This window comes from Pyrgilauda ruficollis, unplaced genomic scaffold, assembly GCF_017590135.1.
Source record: "Pyrgilauda ruficollis isolate IOZ18807 unplaced genomic scaffold, ASM1759013v1 scaffold38, whole genome shotgun sequence".
Lineage (NCBI taxonomy): Eukaryota > Metazoa > Chordata > Aves > Passeriformes > Passeridae > Pyrgilauda > Pyrgilauda ruficollis.
Window position 1 is genome coordinate 5,061,628 of NW_024525267.1, and position 20,769 is coordinate 5,082,396.

General features: G+C 42.4%; 1 protein-coding gene across 13 annotated transcripts in view; it reads left to right on the forward strand.

Annotated features, from left to right (window-relative positions):
- Positions 1 to 3,141: 3,141 nt before the first annotated feature.
- The window catches only part of MARK3 (microtubule affinity regulating kinase 3), a 61,223-nt gene continuing 43,595 nt past the window's right edge, over positions 3,142 to 20,769 (forward strand). For 8 of the 13 annotated variants that reach the window (XM_041476282.1, XM_041476284.1, XM_041476287.1 and 5 more), the window contains exons 1-3: positions 3,143 to 3,876; positions 11,992 to 12,030; positions 16,352 to 16,543. In XM_041476282.1, coding sequence (XP_041332216.1) covers positions 3,826 to 3,876; positions 11,992 to 12,030; positions 16,352 to 16,543 — 282 coding nt within the window. In that variant the 5' untranslated portion in view covers positions 3,143 to 3,825. Of the gene's footprint in view, positions 3,877 to 11,991; positions 12,031 to 16,351; positions 16,544 to 20,769 lie in introns of all 13 variants that reach the window. The other 5 variants (XM_041476288.1, XM_041476289.1, XM_041476295.1 and 2 more) reach the window with 2 other exon arrangements.

A 20,769-nucleotide genomic window follows, 5' to 3' on the forward strand; every position in this document is an offset into this window, starting at 1 on the left:
TTACCTTAACTGGCATAATCTGCTTCCTCTATGTTTTTGAGTCATATTCTCCAGCTCTACTGCCAAAAGTTTTTATAGCTGCCAGCACTGTAGCCAGTACAGCTCAAAACACAAATTGCAGCCTATTCTGGTAAGATACAAACATTATCATCGAAGTCCCCCTTACAAAATCACTATTACTAGTGATAGCAGAAGAACCAGAAAGCATGATAGGATTATCAGGCTGCTTTCTGAGTTTTTAAAACCTTTATATAGGAAAAGAAATCACCTTGTGATTTGTGAATGTGGCTTAAGCAGTACCTGATAATACACAGAATATTTTCGGACAACAAAGAAAGAAAAAATCAATACAATCAGCTTTTCTCTATGGCCCAATTTCTAAGAAGAACATGAATACATTTTGAAATTAACTTATCTGTTTAAATGGGAGAAGCAGAATATAGCAACAATGAAATGCAGAAGAAAGCACCTGCTATGCAGTTTGTCATTCTGTGTGCAAGTTTTGCTACACAGTAAAACCAGCTCTAATCAATGTTGTCATTTAATGGCAATAAAATAGCAAAATCAGCTACTGTTATTTTTGTGGTCTTCAGCACTTCTTCAGAAGTTCTTACTTCAAAATCCCTTTGCCAATCAAAAACATGAGTCTGAAAGACACAGTCATCCCCCACAGCTCCCCTGCTCCCTGCGCCCTTTCCCCAGCCCCTTTAAATGTGGAATACTGCAAGTATTAAATGTAGGCTTTATCAAGGGCAGTAGTGGAACTCCTACTGTATCAACAGGCCCAGGAATTCCATCTGACTATCCACCATCATACAGCTCAGATTTTATCAGAGTGACTACTGCTGCCACAGAGCAGAAATGCGAGTATGTAAAACACAAAGCTACGTTTAATGCCTCTTCATGCCCGTGCACAGAACTTCCACAGATCAGGACAGGCACACTCCTAGGTGCAAACAGCATTACGTGTACTTCCCACACTGTGCCAATCGCTCCAACGTGGGCAGCTCAGCCTTCCCATGCTGGCTGGAGTGCCCACGAGTGCAGGGTGAGAGCTCTAGGCTGGGTAACAACCCAAAGAAACCTCAGCCCAATTTTTGCTCTTTTTCTGACTCTGTCATCACTCAATTACAATTTTTTACAAACACATTGTAAAGAACATATTCTACTGGCAACCAAAAAGAAAAAGATGAAGCAGCAGCCCAGTGGCAAAAGCAGAGTCAGGAGATCTGGACACTTTTCCTGGCTTTGCTTTAGGCTTCGTGACTGACCTTGACAAGTCAGATATAGACAAATCCCACTCCCTGCTCTGTGCAAGGGGTCCTGCCTGCTTCCCAGGGAGAGTGGCTTTGCTATGAGCATGTATTGTCTGAGCAAAGACACACATGGATGTGCATGTACACACAGAAATACAAACATTTGAACAAGGGGTGAGTCCTGAAATCCAAAATTCCTGTCATTGACACAGAGCAAGACATCAGCTTAACAACAAGAGTTCAGAAGGAAAATCTGCAGGTTCGATGTTGTGGAGTGCTTTGTAGTCCTGATGATGAAGTAACAGACGTACAACTTTACAGGGTGGCATTCAAAGGCCATCTTTCCTTGTTCATGTCTCTAAAAGCAAGGGAAATACCACCTACATCATAGGATGGATTTCAGGGCTGAGCTGGCAAATATTTATGAGAGCCATAAAGTTTAGAAGTCTAGTTTAGTCTTTCCACTTTAGAAAGACAAAATGTTACTGCTAGGCTGCCAGATCCACAGATATGCCAAGTTTCTAGAAATCCCACCAGACCCAACATTTTTTTTTCTACAGAAGATCATATTTTTTCTGTTAAAAAAAAAAAAAAAACCAAACCAAAAAGAAATAAGTTTGGTTTTAAACCACCTATATACTGAATATACAGAAGTTTGTTCTCTTTCTTGTTTTTCATTCATAATTAGATCTACTTATGACTATACCAAGATCTTCATAGACTTAAAAAGGATAATGCAGAGAAACTACTGGATACACAAAGAATGTTTTGATAGCCCAGGCTTCCACCCTCCTTCAACAAATGAGCCAAGCATCAAGCTGGTATGAAAATGCAGTGCTGTAACACTGTATGGATGTCTGATGGCACCAGGTGAGATCTGCCAACAGCAGCCTCAGACCCCTGCCAGGTGTGAGCTCCCTTCTGTAACACACACCATCCTCTGGGCTGGGAAAGACCAAGAAAAGGAAGGACATGCTTTGGCAGATGGCCCAAGGACAGAACCCCGAACACAGATGACCATTCCTGGACTACGCTTGCCTGTGTCCCTTTCCCTGGCTGTGAGTGGGCAGTGGGGTCTGTCCCCTTCCCCAGCCAAGGGCTGGCTCTGTACAGAGATCTGCCATTTCTCCAGCCACTCTGTGGCATCATTCTCTCTGCCCCACAGTGCTTCCCAAAACCTGAGCTCCCCACCCCACTTCTCCCCCTACGCCAGGGGGATCACAGCTCCCTGAGGGCCTCTTTACAGAATCAGAATCAGAGACTTCTAAGAGGTTGGAAGAACCCAGTGCCAACTCCCTGCCATGGGCAGGGACATCCCCCACCAGACCACGTTGCTCAAAGCCCTATCCAGGCTGGGCTTCAACATTTGCAGGGATGGGGCATCCACAGTTCCTCTGAGTTACCTGTTCTGGTGCCTCACCACTCTCACGGTAAAAAATGTCTTGCTAATATCTAATCTAATTTCCCCCTCTTTCAATCTGTATCCATTGCTGTTTGTTCTATCACTACAGCTCCTCATAGACCGTCCCTCTCTAGCTCCCCTGCAGACACTCAGATACTGGAAGGTTGCTGAGTTCCCCACACCACCTTCTCTTCTCCAGGCTGAACAGCCCCAAATTTCTCCATCTTTGTAGGGGAAATGCTCCAGTCCTCTTATCAACCTCAAGGTCCCCTCTGGACTTGCTCCAACAGTTCCATGTCCTCCTTGTACTGGGGACACCAGAACTGTGTGCAGCGCCCCAGGGTGGGTCTCACAAAAGCGATCCCTGCTCCAAGCCGTGCCGCCCCGGGGCTGCTCCGATCCCCCGAGGACAGCGGGCCGGCAGGGAGGGCAGGGCCGGTCCCGGCCCCGAGGCCCCCGCACACGCCGGGCGGGGGGCGGGACCTTCCGGTTCATGTCGGCGCTGGGCTGGCGCGGAGGAGCAGCGCGGCCATCTTGCCTCGTCCGGGAGCGGCGGCGGGGCGGGCGGGGGGCAGGCAGAGAGAGAGAGAGGGAGCGGCGGGCGGTCACCCACCGAGCGTCCGCAGCCCGCGGGGCGCCGGCCTTCTCGGAGCCTGGGGCGGGCCGCGATGCGAGCGGCGGCGCGGTGAAGCGGGGCCGCGGCGGGGGAAGGAGAGGGCAGCCCCCCGGGCGGCGGGCCTGCGCTAGCCGTGCCCCGGCAGCAGCGGAGAGAAGCCGGGCTGCGCGGCGCCCCGCTGCCGCCTCCTCCCGCCCGCCCTGCGCTCACCCCCTCCCCTCCCGGAGCCGCTCCCTCGCCGCCTCCCTTTCCCTGGCTCCATCCCTTCCCTCGGATCCATCCCTTCCCCGCTGGATGAGGCGGCCCCCTGCCCGCTGCTGACCCCTGCGGACCCCAGCTGTAGGATGAGCCCGAAGGACTCGGAGGGGGCGAGGCCGCTCCGCTCCCCGAGGAGGATCTAGTGGGGGGGCACCGACGCGACGCCGCCCCCCGCCAGGCACCTCGTCCTTCATGGTGGCTCCCTGCGACCACCATCTCGGAGCAGACGCGCAGCCCGGGGCCCGTGTGTGTGTCTGTGCGCGCCGCCGCCGCGGCCGCCCGAGTGAGGGAAAATGTCCACTCGGACTCCATTGCCCACGGTGAACGAGCGCGACACCGAGAATGTGAGTACCGCGGCCGCGGGGGACCCGCCGCACCACACCGCACCGCGCCCGGCCCCGCCGCGCGGCATCGCCCCGCGGGGCGCTGTCAGCAGCCGCCCGCCGCCTGTGCGCTGCCCAAATTGCCGATTTATTCTGAATTGATTATTTTTTTAACCCCTCCACAGCAAGGTTCGCCAGCTCCGTGGCGTTTGCGGGCATCCCTCCCCCTCCCAAACCCGGTGTCCCCTCTTTAATTTCCCCGGTACTATGTGATTGTCGCAGGGTGGAGAGGATCGGGTTGGCTATGTCGGTGACGGGGATCCGCGGTGGGGAGGGCAGCGCTGGGGGGCTGCTGCCTTCTCCTGATACTCAATTTGCTGCTAAAGCACCCGAATAAACCCCTGATAAACAGATGGGAATAATTCAGCTTGGCTAGGGGTGGGCTAGGTGACCTAGATAATAGGCCTCTTCCCTGCTTAATTTGCAGGGTTCTCGATGGTAATGACGCTGTTAGGCAAGTCACCTGTTCAGATGACATTAAAAGGGTTTCTTTATTGGAATTACCCTTTGCGCAAGGGAGCCTGTTCCCTTCACACCGTATACCCTCTCTCTCTTTTTTTTTTTTTTTTTTTTTTTTTTTTTTTACCTTGACAAAGCCAAGGTTTAGGAATTGACACTTTATTTACAATATTAAGTTAGTCACAAAGGTCGTATGCTAAAGGAAGAAAGAACAAAAAAATAAACCAGTCCTACCACATGAGCATATAGCAACAAACGAAGCTCGGTAGGAGACTCCCTTTCTGCAGATAGAAACTGTGTTTCTCCTGAGTTAAAACTTACTTGGTCCTGGTGTGTCCTGTCTAACCATTTTTCTGCATAGGCTGACATGTCCCCAAATGATAAACAGAAGGGAGTTGTCACTCGCTGTAGTCTAAAATGAGTTGATTGGTGAACTTTGTATTCAGCTTTTTGTAAAGGCTATCTGATATTCTTTACAAGATAGATGCTAAGCTTGACATGGAGAAGGCTTTTTTCTTTTTTTTTTTGAGGGCTTCTTGTGTTTTGGACTGGCATAAAAGGTGGAAACTTTGGTTAAAGATCAGGAAAAACTGTTGGATTGTTCCAGACCATAAATAGTCTGAGAAAAGTGATGGTAGCCCATTGTTTAAAACAAGACCAGACAAAGCGTTAGAAAACATGCTGCATGGAACAATTACTGCATTACTAGGGATTTAGATTTTATTGACATAATAGGCACTTCTAACTTCTGTGATCTTTATTTGCTTTAGCACTACATGCAACCTGCAGGCTAAGGGCTGTTTTGAGCAAAAAGCCAACTAAGCATATTTGGTTGTAAAATCTCAATGAGCTTCCTGTCTTGTGGAAGAAAATAATTAAAATATTATGCGGCCCTTCCTATGCCATGGGGAGAGTTGAAGCTGAAACATACTCATACTCTACAAAATACTGTGCAGAGTTTATTTGGATGATTGTTTAGTCTATACCAAACCTGACTGGGGTTTTCAAGCTCCATGTGAATGTATGGAGGCCACATTGTAAATCATTTTAGAAAGTGTTCAGATCAGATTCCCCAATTAATTCAAACTCTACTGTGGATAACCAAACAGTGGAAATACTTAATATGTGCTCAAGGAAACATAATTATTCACAAGCTGTGTGTTCTAGCACTTGAAGTTAGGTTTTTACATGTCTTCCACTTAAGGCACCTTGGTTCTCACTTCAAAATATTGGTCTAACACTTCTGTTTAGTTATCTTCATAATTTGATATACATGGATTGTCTTGCTTGCAGATAAATTGCCTTAAGTTTAGAATAAGGCATATTTTTAAACTGCTCTATTTTGTGCTGGTGTCCATAGAAATACCTGTAGGTAGTGATATTGACAGGGAGTGATTAATCCAAGTACTCACCAGATCCAGTCAGCCAAGCTCCCCCCCAGTACAATACCATATTCCTCAGGAAGCTCTTTGATGTTTTGGCCATCAGCTCTCTAGAAATTTACCAAACTCTATTTTGTTATGCCTTGCTTAAAAACTAAATTTAAATCTGACATTTAGTCTGTCTGAATTACCTCTACAGCTGTGAACACCGGGTCTCTTTTTTAATACCAAATGCAATAATTTTGATACTTAGCTAACTGTTCTTTACGCCAAATCTGGGTGTGTTATATTGGCAGGTAAATCGAGCCTTGGTTCATTCTCTTTCACATAAGAGAAGTCTAATTAGTTAATATTCAGAGGGCTCTTTGAAGAGGCTTAGGAAGTGCCAAGGTATTCAGCTAGCCTTTGGGCCATGGTTGTGGACCCCATTAATGCCTTCTCTCTGCTTGGAAGGTTACCACTGCTGACAAAGGCTTGGCTGGTGTTGAATCTGGTTGAAGTGTGCTGATCATAGCTTATCCATGCCTATACTTGCAGTTTTGAAAATGAAGTTAGCCTCCAGAATGACAGTGAGTGTAAATTATCATTGTCTGTGCTTGCAGTTAACCACGTTCAGCGGTTGGCAGGTCCTGTTGAATAAAAAAGTGTAATTGCCAGTACTTGATTTTTATTTTTTTTTCCTAAGGCTTCTTATCAAGACATGCTGAAGTGGAAATACTGTCACAGTGACTTTCCCCAAAAGCTACTCTGAGCTACCAAGCCTTTAGTGCCTTTGAGATTAAAGAATTTGGCTCCGAGTCACCTGGTTTTGAGAGGAAAGGCATCCCAGATGATCTGTGATCATAGGAACTTCACACTTGGACAGTTGGAAGCTGGCTGTTGGCCTGCAATGAGCTGGCTCCTCACCGCAGAGACAGGGCAGCTCCTCTCTGGCCATGTCTTGTGCAGCAGTGGCTGCTTAGGGGACAGAAGTGCAGGACAGGATCAGATCTTCTCTGTCTTTTTCAAAAATATGTCCTGCATGTGAGAAAGAAAGCAACAGAGACAGCAGAGGCCTCCTTCGTGCAGATCTGGGAGACAGGATAGATACAGAAGAAGGACTTTAGATGACAGAAGAATGAGTAAACCTGTTTTACCAGTGATGAGAAGGAAGGGAGAGAAGATGGAGGAGAATAGAGTGTGGAAACACAGTGGAAAAGGAAGATAGAAGGTGGAAAACAAAAGATGAGAGGAGTCACAGAGGAATGTGCATATGGCAGGATGAAGGACAACCAGTGACAAAGAAATAGGAGAAGAATGAACAAGATTGTGAGGAGTAGGACAACTATTCATTAAAAAAAAAATATTCAAAGAGTGGGAAGATGATAGCAAACTATAGATAGAAACAAGGAAATACAGGTGGTATGGAGGTTGGAAGATTACTTTTTTTAACAGCATGAAATAGAAAAGAAAAATCTTGGATTAAAGAGTTTAATTAAAACCTCTGTGTTCATTGCACAGCTGTGTTTTTTGGGGGGGAAAAAGGGTAACTGTTTTGAACGTGTTGGTTCTGCAGGCCAGTCTGAATTAAAAATTTAAGTAATTTGAGGAAAAGCAAGACTAAAATATACTCTTATCTCCATGACTGTGCCTAATGTGAAAAATTTGCTATTGAAAAATGCCAGCGTGATGGCAACTGTGCTTGCACAAAAGGATTCTGTGCAGCAGAAGTACCACCCCTTTTTGGTTTTTTTAAATTTAAAAAGATTTTGCAAAGGCAGAGTTAGGTAAAAAATTAATTTTAAGATACTGGGAAAGTTAGTGCAGTATGTCTTGGTTTCTTACCAATTAACTATGAAATGCATTAGAGCATTTGCAGACAATATGCAAGCTTGCATTGTTCTATATATTATTTATCAGTCTTCTCCTATTACAGATAGTTCTGTAATTTGAATGCTTTCTTCCGTAGCATGAAATCCTGTGGGTTTTTTTAAAGAAGGGACTGAGGAGGGAAGCGTTCCTGTGGCCAAGACTTCTGACAGATTTTCTTCTACAGGGTCATCTACACTATTCCATATTTTTCACCAGTTGTAATAAATGTTCTGGTTTGAATTAAATTGGGAAAAGATGGCAAAATAACTAGAAATAAAAAATATTTTAGGAATTCACCTGGCATGTATTTTTTAGTGCTAAAATTCCCCAGAGCAGAAGAAAATGCTGATGCCTGATAGGCCTGGTATTGTGTCCTCAGAAAATACCTGGTGAGGCTGCATGACATTGCGAGTCATCAGCTGCTAGTATTTTCACATTTTTACAGTGAGACGTTTAATTCTCAGCTGTGCTGAGCAGCCTGGGCTGTGGTGTTTAATCAGTTGCTCTCAGTCAGCTCGCACTGATGGGAGGCTGCTGGGGGCAGCAGCCTCGGGTGCCCCTTCCCACCCGCGCTCTGTGCCAGCACTGATTATCGCGGGGTGTGAGATGAGTCTGGTCAGCTCTGATCCGACTGGTATAAACCCTTAGGAAAAGTGGAGTTACCCCCATTCTGTGGCTGTAAACAGAATGTCCAGTGCTGGTGGGGAAGGTTAGAAATGCTTTCTAGTGGTTTTGTTTTGGTTTGAATTAAGCCAGTCCTAGCTCAGCACCCTAGGGCTAGGGTAACTTGAGTTGTGTCCCAGCTACAAACAGATACATATTTACCACAGTGTAATTTGGAATGGTTTATTCCTGGAAATAAACTTTTTTTTCCCCTTTATTACATTATTTCAATAACTCAGAAAAACTAGTTTGCAGAACCTTACTCCAGAAAATGTTACATAGTTAGACTTAATTTGTTAGCACCACCAAATGTGGCTTATATTGCGGGCTTAGAAGTAGCAGTCTGAAAAACAGAGTACAACTACAGGAATTGCTGAAAGAAAATAAATGAGAGTCAATACAGTATTTAGTACACTGAACTTCACAATCTTCTTCCTAGCTTTTGTTACCCACTCACCTGGTGTCCTTACCTGCTTGATTCTCCATTTTAGTTGTAGCCAAAAGATATATTCATGTTGATGTAAGAGGACAGTTCCTGTTGACAACATGTCTCAGGTGACTCAAGTCAAAGGAATTCAGAGAGTGGAGGCATTTGTCTCTCCCAATCTCCATTTCATATGATATATAAGTAGCATGTGTCTGCAACTTCCTCTTCTCCTCAGTCAAGTAATGCTGCCTCATGGGTGTCAGCCAGATCAAAAATGGAGGTCACCTTTTTTTTAGGCTCATGGCATATCAAGGTTGGCTCTGCTTAGTGTGGAGATCATCTGCCACTAAAATTCTTAAGAACATATGATAAATAGGTGCGTACTGCTCTTAAAACATAAACCTGAAAGATACTGAGTACACCTGTGATGAGGAAGAAACCCTTGGGTTAGGAGGAATTTTTGCCCCATAAAGCAGCAAGTTGCTGAGCTCAATATGTGTGTATATACATATAAACAGAAATTGACTTTCAAATCAAATTTGTTCCTGCAGGGTTAAAGCCTAAGCAAAGCTTTCTATCTGCAAGCTCAATGTGGTTTTTGAAAACCAACTGTGAGGTGGTTGAGTTTTTTTCTTTTCTGTTTAGCATGTAATTACTGACAGTGATGATTCTGGAAACAACTTAGTTGGCAGTATTGTTGATGAAGAATAGAATATGGTTGGCTCTTTAGCTATTATTCCCCAGGCTGATGTCAATAAATATCCATTTTAATCAGCAGTAAAGGAACTTTGGCTGGAAAGATATGATGAATGTCAGATCTTGATAATGTGAAGCAACAAAAGAGCTTTTAAAGAGCTTTTCTAACAGGCACCAGACTTATCTTTTTGATTATATAAGCAGGATTTCTTCACTGTTGTGTTGTTCAGTGCTAATCATGGAATTACAGATTCACTCTCTTTCATATGCTGTATAGAGCATGAACCAAATACTGCCAAACACATCTCAGAGGCTGTAGTGGTTTTGCATGGGAGGACTCTTGAGCCAGACCCTGTATGTCTGTGGGGGGAGCATCCTGCCTTTGCTGAGGACTGTTAGTGCTTTGCTGTCAGCACTTGCCCACTCTGGTCTTCAAGGCACTGCTGCACTTGTCACTAGCAATTCCTACTGCAATTCCCACTGCTGGTCAGTAGCCAGAATTAGGAGTGTGCAAGTGTTGCTTTGGGTAGCAGTGTTTCCTCTGCCAGGTGAAAGTGTCCTGTGTCCCTACTGTCCCTCTCCATCAGGCTGCCCAGGGTAGGCTGTTCCATTGCTGTGCTCACTTTGAGCTGGATCTGCTGTGTCCTGAGTGTTACTCCTGGCTTTTTTCTTTTATTTTGCCTTCCCCACTGAGGTGTGGACGAATTAGGAATGTGTGTCAGAGGTATAGCTTCCATGTGCTAAAGGCTGTTTACTCTCCAGGTTCCCCCTTTAATCCGATGGTTTGACAGATCTGACCTAATTAAAAGAGCCACTCGTTTTCATGAATGTCATACCAATTACATGAATGAACACTGTGACAGGCTGAGAACTGTGCAGTGAAGTCTTCCCCTTTTGACAATGGAAGCATCCCAATTAGTGTTTTCTCTCCCTTAACATCTATATTATATTTCTAGAAGGTCTGCTTGTCTCCCTTGATGAATTCTGACCCTTTCAGTTGTTCCACTCGATCACAACATCCATAATGGTTGGGCTGTAGCCTACATCAGTGAATAAATCTGCCCTCATGGGTTGATAACTTCAGTGCCACTTTAGGTGGATAGCATTTTTCTTCTTAGGAGACCCTTTAAAATTTTGTGAGATGGAAGCCATGACTGTGTACCCTTAAGATTGATTATGGAGCAAGCTAGTCTAAAAATGGCCTTTTAATTATATGTGTTGGAACCAAATAATTGGTTATGCAAACATCAACATATGCATACTGCGTCTGACAAAACCCACCTCACTCCATATCCTGATTTGTGCCTTGGTCACTGGTGGGAGGGGAGTAAAATCAAGACAAGTACAGGATGTCCTCACCTGATGCATTCCTGTTTTATAATCTAGGAAAATAATATCATATCTTGTAATACATGATGATTTAGGGAATCCCAGAGCAATAACTGGTATTTAAACAATTGTGGTTGAGTGTTTGCTGTGACACCCTTTGGTGGCTGTCAGAAACGTAAGTCTGTGTTTTGACTTTCCAGTAGAATTCCTTCGTCAGCAGTTGCAGGATGCCCTGCTGTGCTGTTTCAGGAATACCTGTGCTCAGTAAGATGCTGCCTCTGTGCATATCCTAAGGGCTACCTTTTTGCTCTTATACTGAGTAGTACTCAGCAGTCTGTGTGTTCTTAAAGATGTTAATGAGAATTGGAAATAAAATACAACACATTGTTGGGAAGGGCTGCAGTGAAATTTTGTCTTTGCATGTTTGATTTAAAATATTTTCGAGTTTAAAAAAAAAAAACAAACTATGATATGTTTCCTGTTAAGATTTTCTGTAAATGAGAGGGCTAGTGGGAAGTGCACAGCCATAAATTGCTATTTATTTATATATTGTGTGCCCAGGTTAAGGTAATGAAGTAATTTAGTGTCTCAAATATTCATGTCCTGGAATGCTTGCATTATTAACATTATAAGGTATAGGCTTTAGGTACAGGTTTTTTCTTACTACAATTTAAAAAGCTGAATGAAATGAGGCTGTCATGATTGTTACTTGTCTGACAGCTTTCCAAGAAATTCTATAATATCACTTTGTAGTATTTCATGCAGAGGTGAGGTAACAGCTACGGTGATAAACATTCCTGGAGACTTTAGTAAGATTAAATTTTATTAGTTCATTTTTTCTGATGTTAAGCTTGTTCTCACTATTTAATTAAATAAATACTTCTAAAAAGTTGATGCCATTTGTCACCCACATTTCAGAGTTTCCTATTAACTGTAATTGAACGTGGATTTTTGCAGGTCTTGGACATTCTGATTTCTAACTGTTTTTTAGCTCTTTGAATGGATATCAGATTCTGTTTCTTTCAGGTTTTTTCCTCAACTTTTGGCACCTTCTTAAGCAGTTCAAGAACTTGGATACTAGTCATCCCCTGCCCTGTGTGTTTCTAGCTCTCTGAATGTTAAGATATATGAAACCATACAGATACTGGATAAAACTAACATCTACCAAAAGATTTCAGTTGTTGACACCCTCATACTTCATTTGCTTTTTACTTTTTTTCCTTTTCTTTTTTCTTTCTCTTCATGCTAATCATTATCTGGCTATGAAAGGATGTCGGCTCATCATTGGGGGAAGGCTTTTGCGAAAAGGTGGGTTTTGTGTTGTGTTCCAAATGTAGTTGGTCTTGGGTTCAGTCCCTCCCTTGCAGTAAGGTCTCTCACAAATGGAGATGTTTTACTTCATTTCCTTTTGGTAATAATAGGGTGGGGCTGAGGGGAGGAGGAGAATGTTTTGTTTTGGGTGTTTTTTTTAGTGACAAAGGCTGTCCTGTTAAATGGATGGTGCAAAAAAAGAACTAATGTTTAAAGTATTTAAAAGATTTTTAAATGCAACCTGATGCATGCCAAGATATGGAAGAAAGTGCTTTATTGTGATGAGTGGATTTCAGGAAACTTTTTTTAAAAGAGGCAGTGACTGGCAAACCTGAAGTTTCACAAAGCACCCCATCTCCTTGCCTCAGTTTCCCTCTACAGTGTAATGATCTTGCTTTACCACCTGTATTTTGGGAATCATTCAGCCCTGGTGAGTTCATTAGCAAGTGTTGTCCTTACACAGAAAACACCTCCAGGAAATACAACTCACCTACCACAATGTATGGAAACTTATTACAAATGAACATATGCTGATTTTAAATTTTATGTATTTAAGATAAAACCTCTATCTTCTTGAAACCATATAATTGCGGACCTGGAAATGAAGCCTGAAATTGAACAGTTTTGGGGGGGTCAGTATAGTGAGGAAGGCAAAATCTGGAGATTTGAGGGAAAAGACAAATGGCATTCATCTTGATTTGGAGAGCAGAGGATGCTATTGCCATTTCTCTGGGCTGAGATTGGCGCTGTTAACCTGTTTGCTGAGGAAACTAACCTGGGAAGTACTTGAGCACAGCCAGATGCTGTACAAGCCAATGCATGATTTGAGCTTTTGTTGGACCACCTATATTTTGCTTTTTGCCTACACCATTTAGCTTTCCATCTGCCTGTCACGGCTTCTTGAAAATGACTAGGCTGGGAGAAACACTTTCGCTCAGTTTTGAGTTTATGCTTTTCATTTCCATATGCAAAAGAAAATCCATGTTGAAATGGACAATCTGTTTTCTGTGGTTTTTAGAAAGCTTGTTGTCTGTTCAGTGTAATAATGTAACTGACAGAGGAAGGACTTGCTGATAGATTTATTTATGTGAAGTGGAATATAGTCCAAATTAGATATGGTTGCAAATGGCTGGATTTCTACAGAGGAAAACATGGCTTTGAGCAAATCAGTTGGAGAGAACCGAACTGCTTAGGAACACACAGCTTGATACTTAAAACCCACAGCTGAAAAAGGTCATATTCTTGAAAAGAAATAATCTGGGTTGGAGTGGAAATGCAAACCTCCATACAAGGAGATTGTGTTCAGTTTATCAACCGTAGTCCAAGTGAGTTCACAGTTTTTCGTGCTCCCTTTAAATGCAAAGCTGGGAAGCGTGAAAAAATTATAGGACACAAGAAGTCATTTCTCAACAAGAGGACAGTGAAGCTCTCAAGATACAATTACTGGGTGGTTTACTATGTGGAATAGAGTTTGTTAGTATAACAGAATCTTTCTTTTTCCTGATAGTGCTTATGTGAAGTAGGGTATGAGTTAGATCACTTTTGGCTAACCTGTTTTCTGGCTTGCGAATTCGTCGTGACTGATGCCCACATCTCAGCTGCTTCTTAGGCTAGCTCAGGACTAACAGTGTTTTAGTTCCAGCACAGGGCAGCACAACTACTGTGTTTTCAAAGTCAGCTGTGTGGTTCAAAAGCTGTTGAATTCAAGTTGTTGAATCTGTCTGCTGGAGAGCCTAAGCTAACAAGCCCTGCTGGAGGCAGTCTGGCTCCTGCTGAAGCCAGCTTGTGCTGAGTGCCCAGGTGTGGAAGAGCTGTAGTTTAAATAGTTCTGATACACTTCTCTTTTGAGGAAAGTTATCAGCTCATTGAAGTGCAGTGTAAGTAGTACAGTTGTATTCCTGGGATGCTGTACTTGAACTGAAATGAACCTTCCTCTAATATATCCAAGAAGTATCCTCGTGGCCCTGTACAGAACATCCTGGTCCCTGATCACCAGGGGTAGCAATGTAGGAGGATGTTAGCACCTAGAATCAGCAGTTGCTGCTTTTTTCTAGCTGGTCTGAATAATTTGACACTGAAAGCTATGAAAGGAGCTGACAGAGAAGTTCTCTGCATTGTGTGTTGCAAGGTTTGTTAGAAGTCAAAGTTTAGGGAAATACAGAGGATTGGAATTGCTGTGCCAGAACCCCCAGGGATGGCTAAGATGGCCTGAACAATCAGCACCAGCCTGACATTAAAGACATGCAAAATACTGAAATTGTTAATACAGGGTTTCACTGGCTTTAGTAGGTCCTTCAGTTGTTGACTGCTTGTCCTTCCTCTCCTTGAGAATTACTGATGGATAAGCACCCAGTTGTTGTAGATCTCGAGATACTCTTGAGAACACTGAATTATTATTAAGCCTTGATTTTTACTGGATATTGTTATGGATGTGCTTCTTGTTCTTGTGCCAGTTATTAGTGGTTTGGAAAACATGTGTACTCTTGCTCCTGAAAACTGTGCTAAAATTGCTAGACTATGAAATTGGGCAGGATGGGCCACTCTTAAGAGCACTTGATATTCTACATGTAAAGAAACTTTGCATTTCACTTCAGCCAAATGTGATCATGCATGTAAGGATCCAGGAATGAGAAGCAGTAAATCAGGGTTGGTGTTGGGTGGTCAGGTACAGATGGTCTTCTGCAAAGAGGGTTAGTTCTGCCCCTGTGAAATCAGTGGGGTGTTGAACAGAAGATGCAGCCTCTGTGTTTAGTCCTGCTGCACATACTCTTGGTACAGTGGGTCCATGTCTACCATGAACCCCCCAAAAAGATGTTGGAAGAGCAGAGGAGGGTTCTCAACAGAAGTACAGGAAATGTTTCCTTGTCTTTAATCATTCGTACAGCAGCCTGTTTAGGGAGCTCAATATACAGATCACTTACTGAAGTGGAAGGGTGTTGTGATCAGAGAAATGAAGTACCTCTATGGGAAGTGTAAATCTTGTGGCAATGCAGTAGCCAGGCAGTAAGGAGAAGCTAAAGCCAGGTTGATACTAAAGCATTATGTGTTTTTTAAAATGGTAACTATTGAAACAATTTTCCAGGAGTTGCCATAGAGTGCTATCAGTGGCATTTCTTAAATTAAAGTGTTTTTAACAATAATTTGATCACAACAGTTGCACTCAAATTAACAAATCAACGAACCCGAAATGTGATGACCAAGTATATGGTCACAGGGTTACATCAGGCAAGTGAAACTTGCCAAGTGTCATGCAAGCATGGATTTGTTCATTTGTGCCTGTACCATGGCTGTTAGCTCTTGAGGAATGATCTCATCCTCACACTACAGTGATTTGCAGACTGAATGTTGTTGTATGCCAGTTTCTTGGTTATCCCAAATGGGTTTCAGCAAGAGGAGTAGTAGTAGAAGAGCAAGATCTGGAGTTTCTGGGATGACTATGAATTTAATGTGTCATCTTTGGTGGAGCCAGATATTTGCTCCACATTTGGAGGCCCCTAAACATTTCTAACTAATACTTTAATGAGTGTGGTTGGTGTATGGACCTCAACCATGATTTGAGAATGTAAGAGGGCACCTGCTCTTTCGTAAACAGGCTATCAGGAAGTGAAAAAAATACTTAAATCTTAACCATGTAATCTAATGAGTAAAGACTGTTATAGATAATATATAACCATTCCTTTTTGTAATCAGTAGCTGTTCAGGGAAATGAGAGTGAAAGGAACTTGAAAGATTGCAGACAGTGTCTCAGATCTCTGTAACTGGCTTTCAGCTTATCAATATTCAAGGTTTCAGTATATTAGGTAAGATTTATTTCCTTGTTCTCCAGGTCATCCTGGGTGTTTTCAGTCATGTGGATCTGTAGGACCACAGGAAAGAAAAAAACCCCTTTTTTTTAAATTAGTATAAGTTGTCCAATAGGGGTTAACAGTTTGTGATCTTGGAAAATCTGTATTCATGTTTCCTTTCCAAAGGCTTTCCTGCAATAGTTAGGCAAAGTAGTGCAAATGGGAAATAATATTAAACACCTCTATATTTTGTACCTGATCTGGCAGTCCATGTAAGTTACTTAAATACTCAGCTGTCGCTGCAGTGCAGGTGATGTTCCACTGTCTTGACCAGCTGATGAGGTGAATACTGTGTCATGAACTGGGCACCACTTTATTGCCCCCATCAGAACAAAGTTCATGGTGAGCGTGAAGTTTCAGTTGGATCCTTTGAAGGTTTCTTCAAAGACATTGTTTTTGGATGTTGTATGCTTCTCATCACTGATGTGTTTTGTGTGTATTCCTCAGCCTCACCGTGTGTGTTTGTGTTGCAGCACACGTCCCATGGAGACGGACGGCAGGAAGTTTCCTCTCGGACTGGGCGCTCTGGAGCTCGCTGCAGGAACTCCATAGCCTCCTGTGCTGATGAGCAGCCACATATTGGAAATTACAGACTCCTTAAAACGATTGGAAAGGGGAATTTTGCAAAAGTGAAGCTGGCAAGGCACATCCTAACTGGCAGAGAGGTAAAGTGTTATGGGTGTAAACAGCAGTGAGTTGCTGTAGGTGTGAAGGTTCTCTTGGAATAGCATCATCTAAGTTGATGAACACAGAGCACATTTTACTAGAGATATTGCCACTGATGTAGAAAAAAGCAGAAACTCAAAACTACTTTTTTAGAAACGATTACAAAACAATTTCTCTTGGAAATGGTTTCTTAAACTTGTATTTTTGGTGAGTCTCTGTCCAGCTGAATTATGTTAAAAATTGTTTCTAATATTCTTGGATAAATCCTCCATTTTCAAAAACCAGCTCAATATACAGCAATTAAATAAGCTTGTTGGAAGGACTGCCTTTTAGTGTCTCTTATACTGCAGGGATGTATTGGAGGAGAACTCGGGCATGAGAACTAACTGTTGTCTTAATTATGTTCCAAGTGGTCCAATTGCAGTCCAGTTTCTTGCCAGAGCTATGTATCTCCCAGAAATCCTAGGATGGATCATTCCAGGGTGTCTGCAGTGCTGGGTGGCTCTGGGAGGATGCTTCAGTTTGTTCAGGGATAGTCTGTGTCAATGACAGTTTGCTCAATGTGTTCAGTATAGACCAGCTTTCTCTTTCTCAGCTCTTCTTGGAGTTGAACTCAGCTCTGTTTTCAGTTTCTGCATGCCATTGCAATGTAATTAATCGCTTGCACTTAATGGTGGTTCTGATTTGGTGAGCTATAGTCCTGTCTGCTTGTTACAAGAAGGTGTTTATTGGTGCTGTTTTATTAAAAGCAACTCAAGAAGTACTGAAGGAAGGAGAAGCACCTTGCTAACCTTTTCTTGCCAAACCTGTCTGATGAAGTAGATGTTTGCTGATACCAGCAAGGACTTTTACAGAAGCTGTGTTGCTGACTGCAGAGCTTTAAGGGAATTTCTCTTTTCTGAGCTAATACAGGGTTCAGTAGCAGGAACAGAGGGAAGAAGAGAGAGGACATCATTTTGCAAGAGCTGTTGAGATAGATTTTTTTTTTTTTTTTGGCTGACAGTTCCTATTGTCTTCTGATGTTAGTTAGTTCTCATTTGTAGAGAAAGTTTTTGATTAATTCCTTTCCACTAAGTTCCCTCCTCTTTTTACTGATACTTAAGATGGGATATGCAAGTACTTGGTTAGTATCTCTTTGCTCTTATTGTAGGTATAGAACTTGGAGATAGATATGTGTCACACTTTGCAAAAAGTGAAGTACATTTTCCTTTACTTGCAGATAACTGTGTTGACCTCTGGTTCATTATTTTTGTTTGAAATTTCAACAAATAAAGGGGACAGTGTAAAATTTTTGGCTAAATTTGGAAAGGTTTGAGTGCTAAGTTTCTTCCACTCTCACGGAATTGATGTATTTTGATCAATTCAGAGCATACATAGTTTCTGGGTTGTGACCATTGGAATGAATGTCATTTCTTAGAAGGGAACAATTAAGCTAATTTGGAATATCTTCAAGATATTTAAAACTGTGGTTTTTTCTTAAGAGGGAGATGAGTAAAATTTCTCTACTTGCTGGATAAATTGTCCAATGTTGATAGTTTCAGATGCCTGTGACCACAATTGTTTCCAATATTCTGGATAGCAATTTCCCCAATGTCATTACTTCACCCTTGCCCTTACAGAAGTATTTATCTGATCAATCTTCAGATTGTGCTAGCCTTTCTCGTGACTGTTAAATTGATGTGTTTTGCCTGTGATCAGCAACAGCACCAACCTTGTATGTTGAATCTCAGTTTCATTGCTAACTCATCTCCAAGGCTGTTTAAATCAGTTTTCCATTGTGTTTGATGGTGCCTCTTAACTCCTTCAACAGACTTAATCATTATGGTTTGACATCCTCTGCCAAGGCCACTGATACAGATATTAAACAAGATTGGTCCCAAAATCTTGTCCTTGAAAAACTTATTCATTTATTTCCAACTTAATATCTCTTTAGCCTCTTTTTTTTAGGAAAAAAATAAAAACAATTCTGTGCACTTTTCAGCTTATCTAGTTGAAAAATTTCCATGCAGCCTCTTCATGGAAATGAGGCTTTTCGTTAGTCCAGGTAGTCATCTTGTGTGTTTCCATAGGGTACAGTTAACTGTAGGAAAATATGTTGCCTTTAAACCTTCTCTTTCCTTGGTTTTTCCCTGCCAGTTTCAAGTTCAGGAATTTTATGGTGAATTGGAAAAAAAAAATAATTGTCTGCTCATTCTAAACCCTGCTCTGCCGTTCTGTTCTTGGTAGATGCTAGGAACCTGTGCTGCAAGAATGCTTTTTTTTTCTTTCTGCTTTGAAAATCTGCTTCTTGTAAGAATTCCAGGGTCATTTTCTCAGCCTGGCTCAGCCAGATGGCACTTAGCTTTCTGAATTTGTGATTTCCTGCTTTACACTCTTTCTCCTGCAGCCTGTCCTGTCTTTGTTCCTGTTCTTTTTTCCATCTTATGTACCAAAACCTAAACTAAATGCTTAGTTTTGGGAGTTACACTTAATGGAGTTTTCATCTCTGCTATGTTCTTGCTGTATTTGAACCCCACTTATCTTTTCCTTGTTATCTGTGTCTCTGTTCTGAATGTCCTTTTAAGTGACCATGTCAGGTTCACTTTTTGGCAATTCCTTCTTTATATCTCTGCTGAGGAGCTTCCAAATCCTGAAGCAGATCAGCACTTTTCTGTCACTTCTGGGAGGAGGATATGTTTGTTTAAGCATTCTTTTAGGGTAGTTGTTCATCTCCTTGCATCTGGAGTCCTTCCCTGGGAATTTTCCTGCTGCTTGAGATGAAGATTTCGTGTTTCCAGCTGGAGTAAGTTCTAGGACTCCTTTTCATTTCCATTTTTAGTGCGTCTGCAGGATGCACGATGAGTGCCCATCTTCAATTTACTGAAAGGAAGAAATGTTTAGGCCTTCAGGGGATGATCAGAACATCACCCTAATGTGAGGGGGTTGAATTGTCTTGCAAGGAGTGTGTGGCCAGAGATTAGCTTCACTGCATTAGAGCTGGTGCTTGGACACACCATCCTCCTTGGTCTTCTGCCTAGGAGAGTGTTATTTGTAGGCTGTCTGGCCTTTTGAAGCCACAAGTCTTCATTGTCAATCTGCTTTTCTTAATTCTTTGACTGCAATCCATGTATTTTCTGTTGTAGTGTTATCAAAGGGTGTTTCCTCTGACAAGTTTTCTGTACTTGCCAAAATGAATCTAAAAGATAAAACTACCTTCTGCTATTACTGAGGTGGCCAAAATTATTATGGACCCTTCTGTTCTTTAAAGATGTGTTCAGTTAATAGCCAGGGAGCTGAAGTTTCCCAGTGAGGCTGAATTCTTTCAGAACCCAAGTCTGACTCCAAGGAATCTATTGTCATCTTCTTTCTGTTCTTCTCTTGGAAAAAGTGAAATTTAAGAGGGAGAGAGCATTCTGAATAGTAGCAGTTTCGCCAATTTGCTCAGTGTCCCAACTTCTGATTTCTTTAACTCCCTTATTCAAATAATGCAGGAGGAATGTTTTAAGTCACATTATTGTGAATGGTGGAAGCAAACTCAGTTTTAATTCTATTAACAATTTCACACAGAATATCATGGCAGTGGTGTAATAGTGTAGGTGGACTTGAATTTTTCCAGCACTGGCCCTAGCTCACAGTACATTAAACCATTCCAAATGCACTTTATGTAAAGAGAGCAGAGTTTCTGCTTTAAAAGGCAATTTAATGTTGTATTAACTGTACTAGAAAATTCTCCATTTAACTTTCCCAGCCTTGTCAGAACTACTCTTGAGGGCAGGCTGCCTTTGCATGTGATTTGGAGACCTTATCAAGGCACCTGAGGTTGTTCCCTGTTCTGATGATGGGTTCAAGCTCTCACAGCCCATGTTAACACATTGTACTCTCAGTGTTCACGTGGATAGGAATTCTCTAAATGCATTCTGCCTTTAAGGCTATAATTAGTGCACTGAACAAGCCTGAGAGTCTGTCTTCTGGAAAACAGAGGTCTGTACCTTCCCTGTATCTCCAGGGATGAATTTGTTTGACAGTGTCAGAGACCTTTCTGGTGACCTGGCACCAAGTGCACGCTGAGGTGATCTGGTTTTGCAGTAACGTGGTACCTTAAGATTTGGTGGGTTGAAAAAGTTTTAAACTTTTAAAGATTCACCAGAATGGTACAGCCCAGAAGGAAAATGCAAACTTTTCTGAGTGGAATGTGCTTACTAAGTGAACAGCTCTGGGTAGTCTTGGGGCACCAGGTCACTTTCAC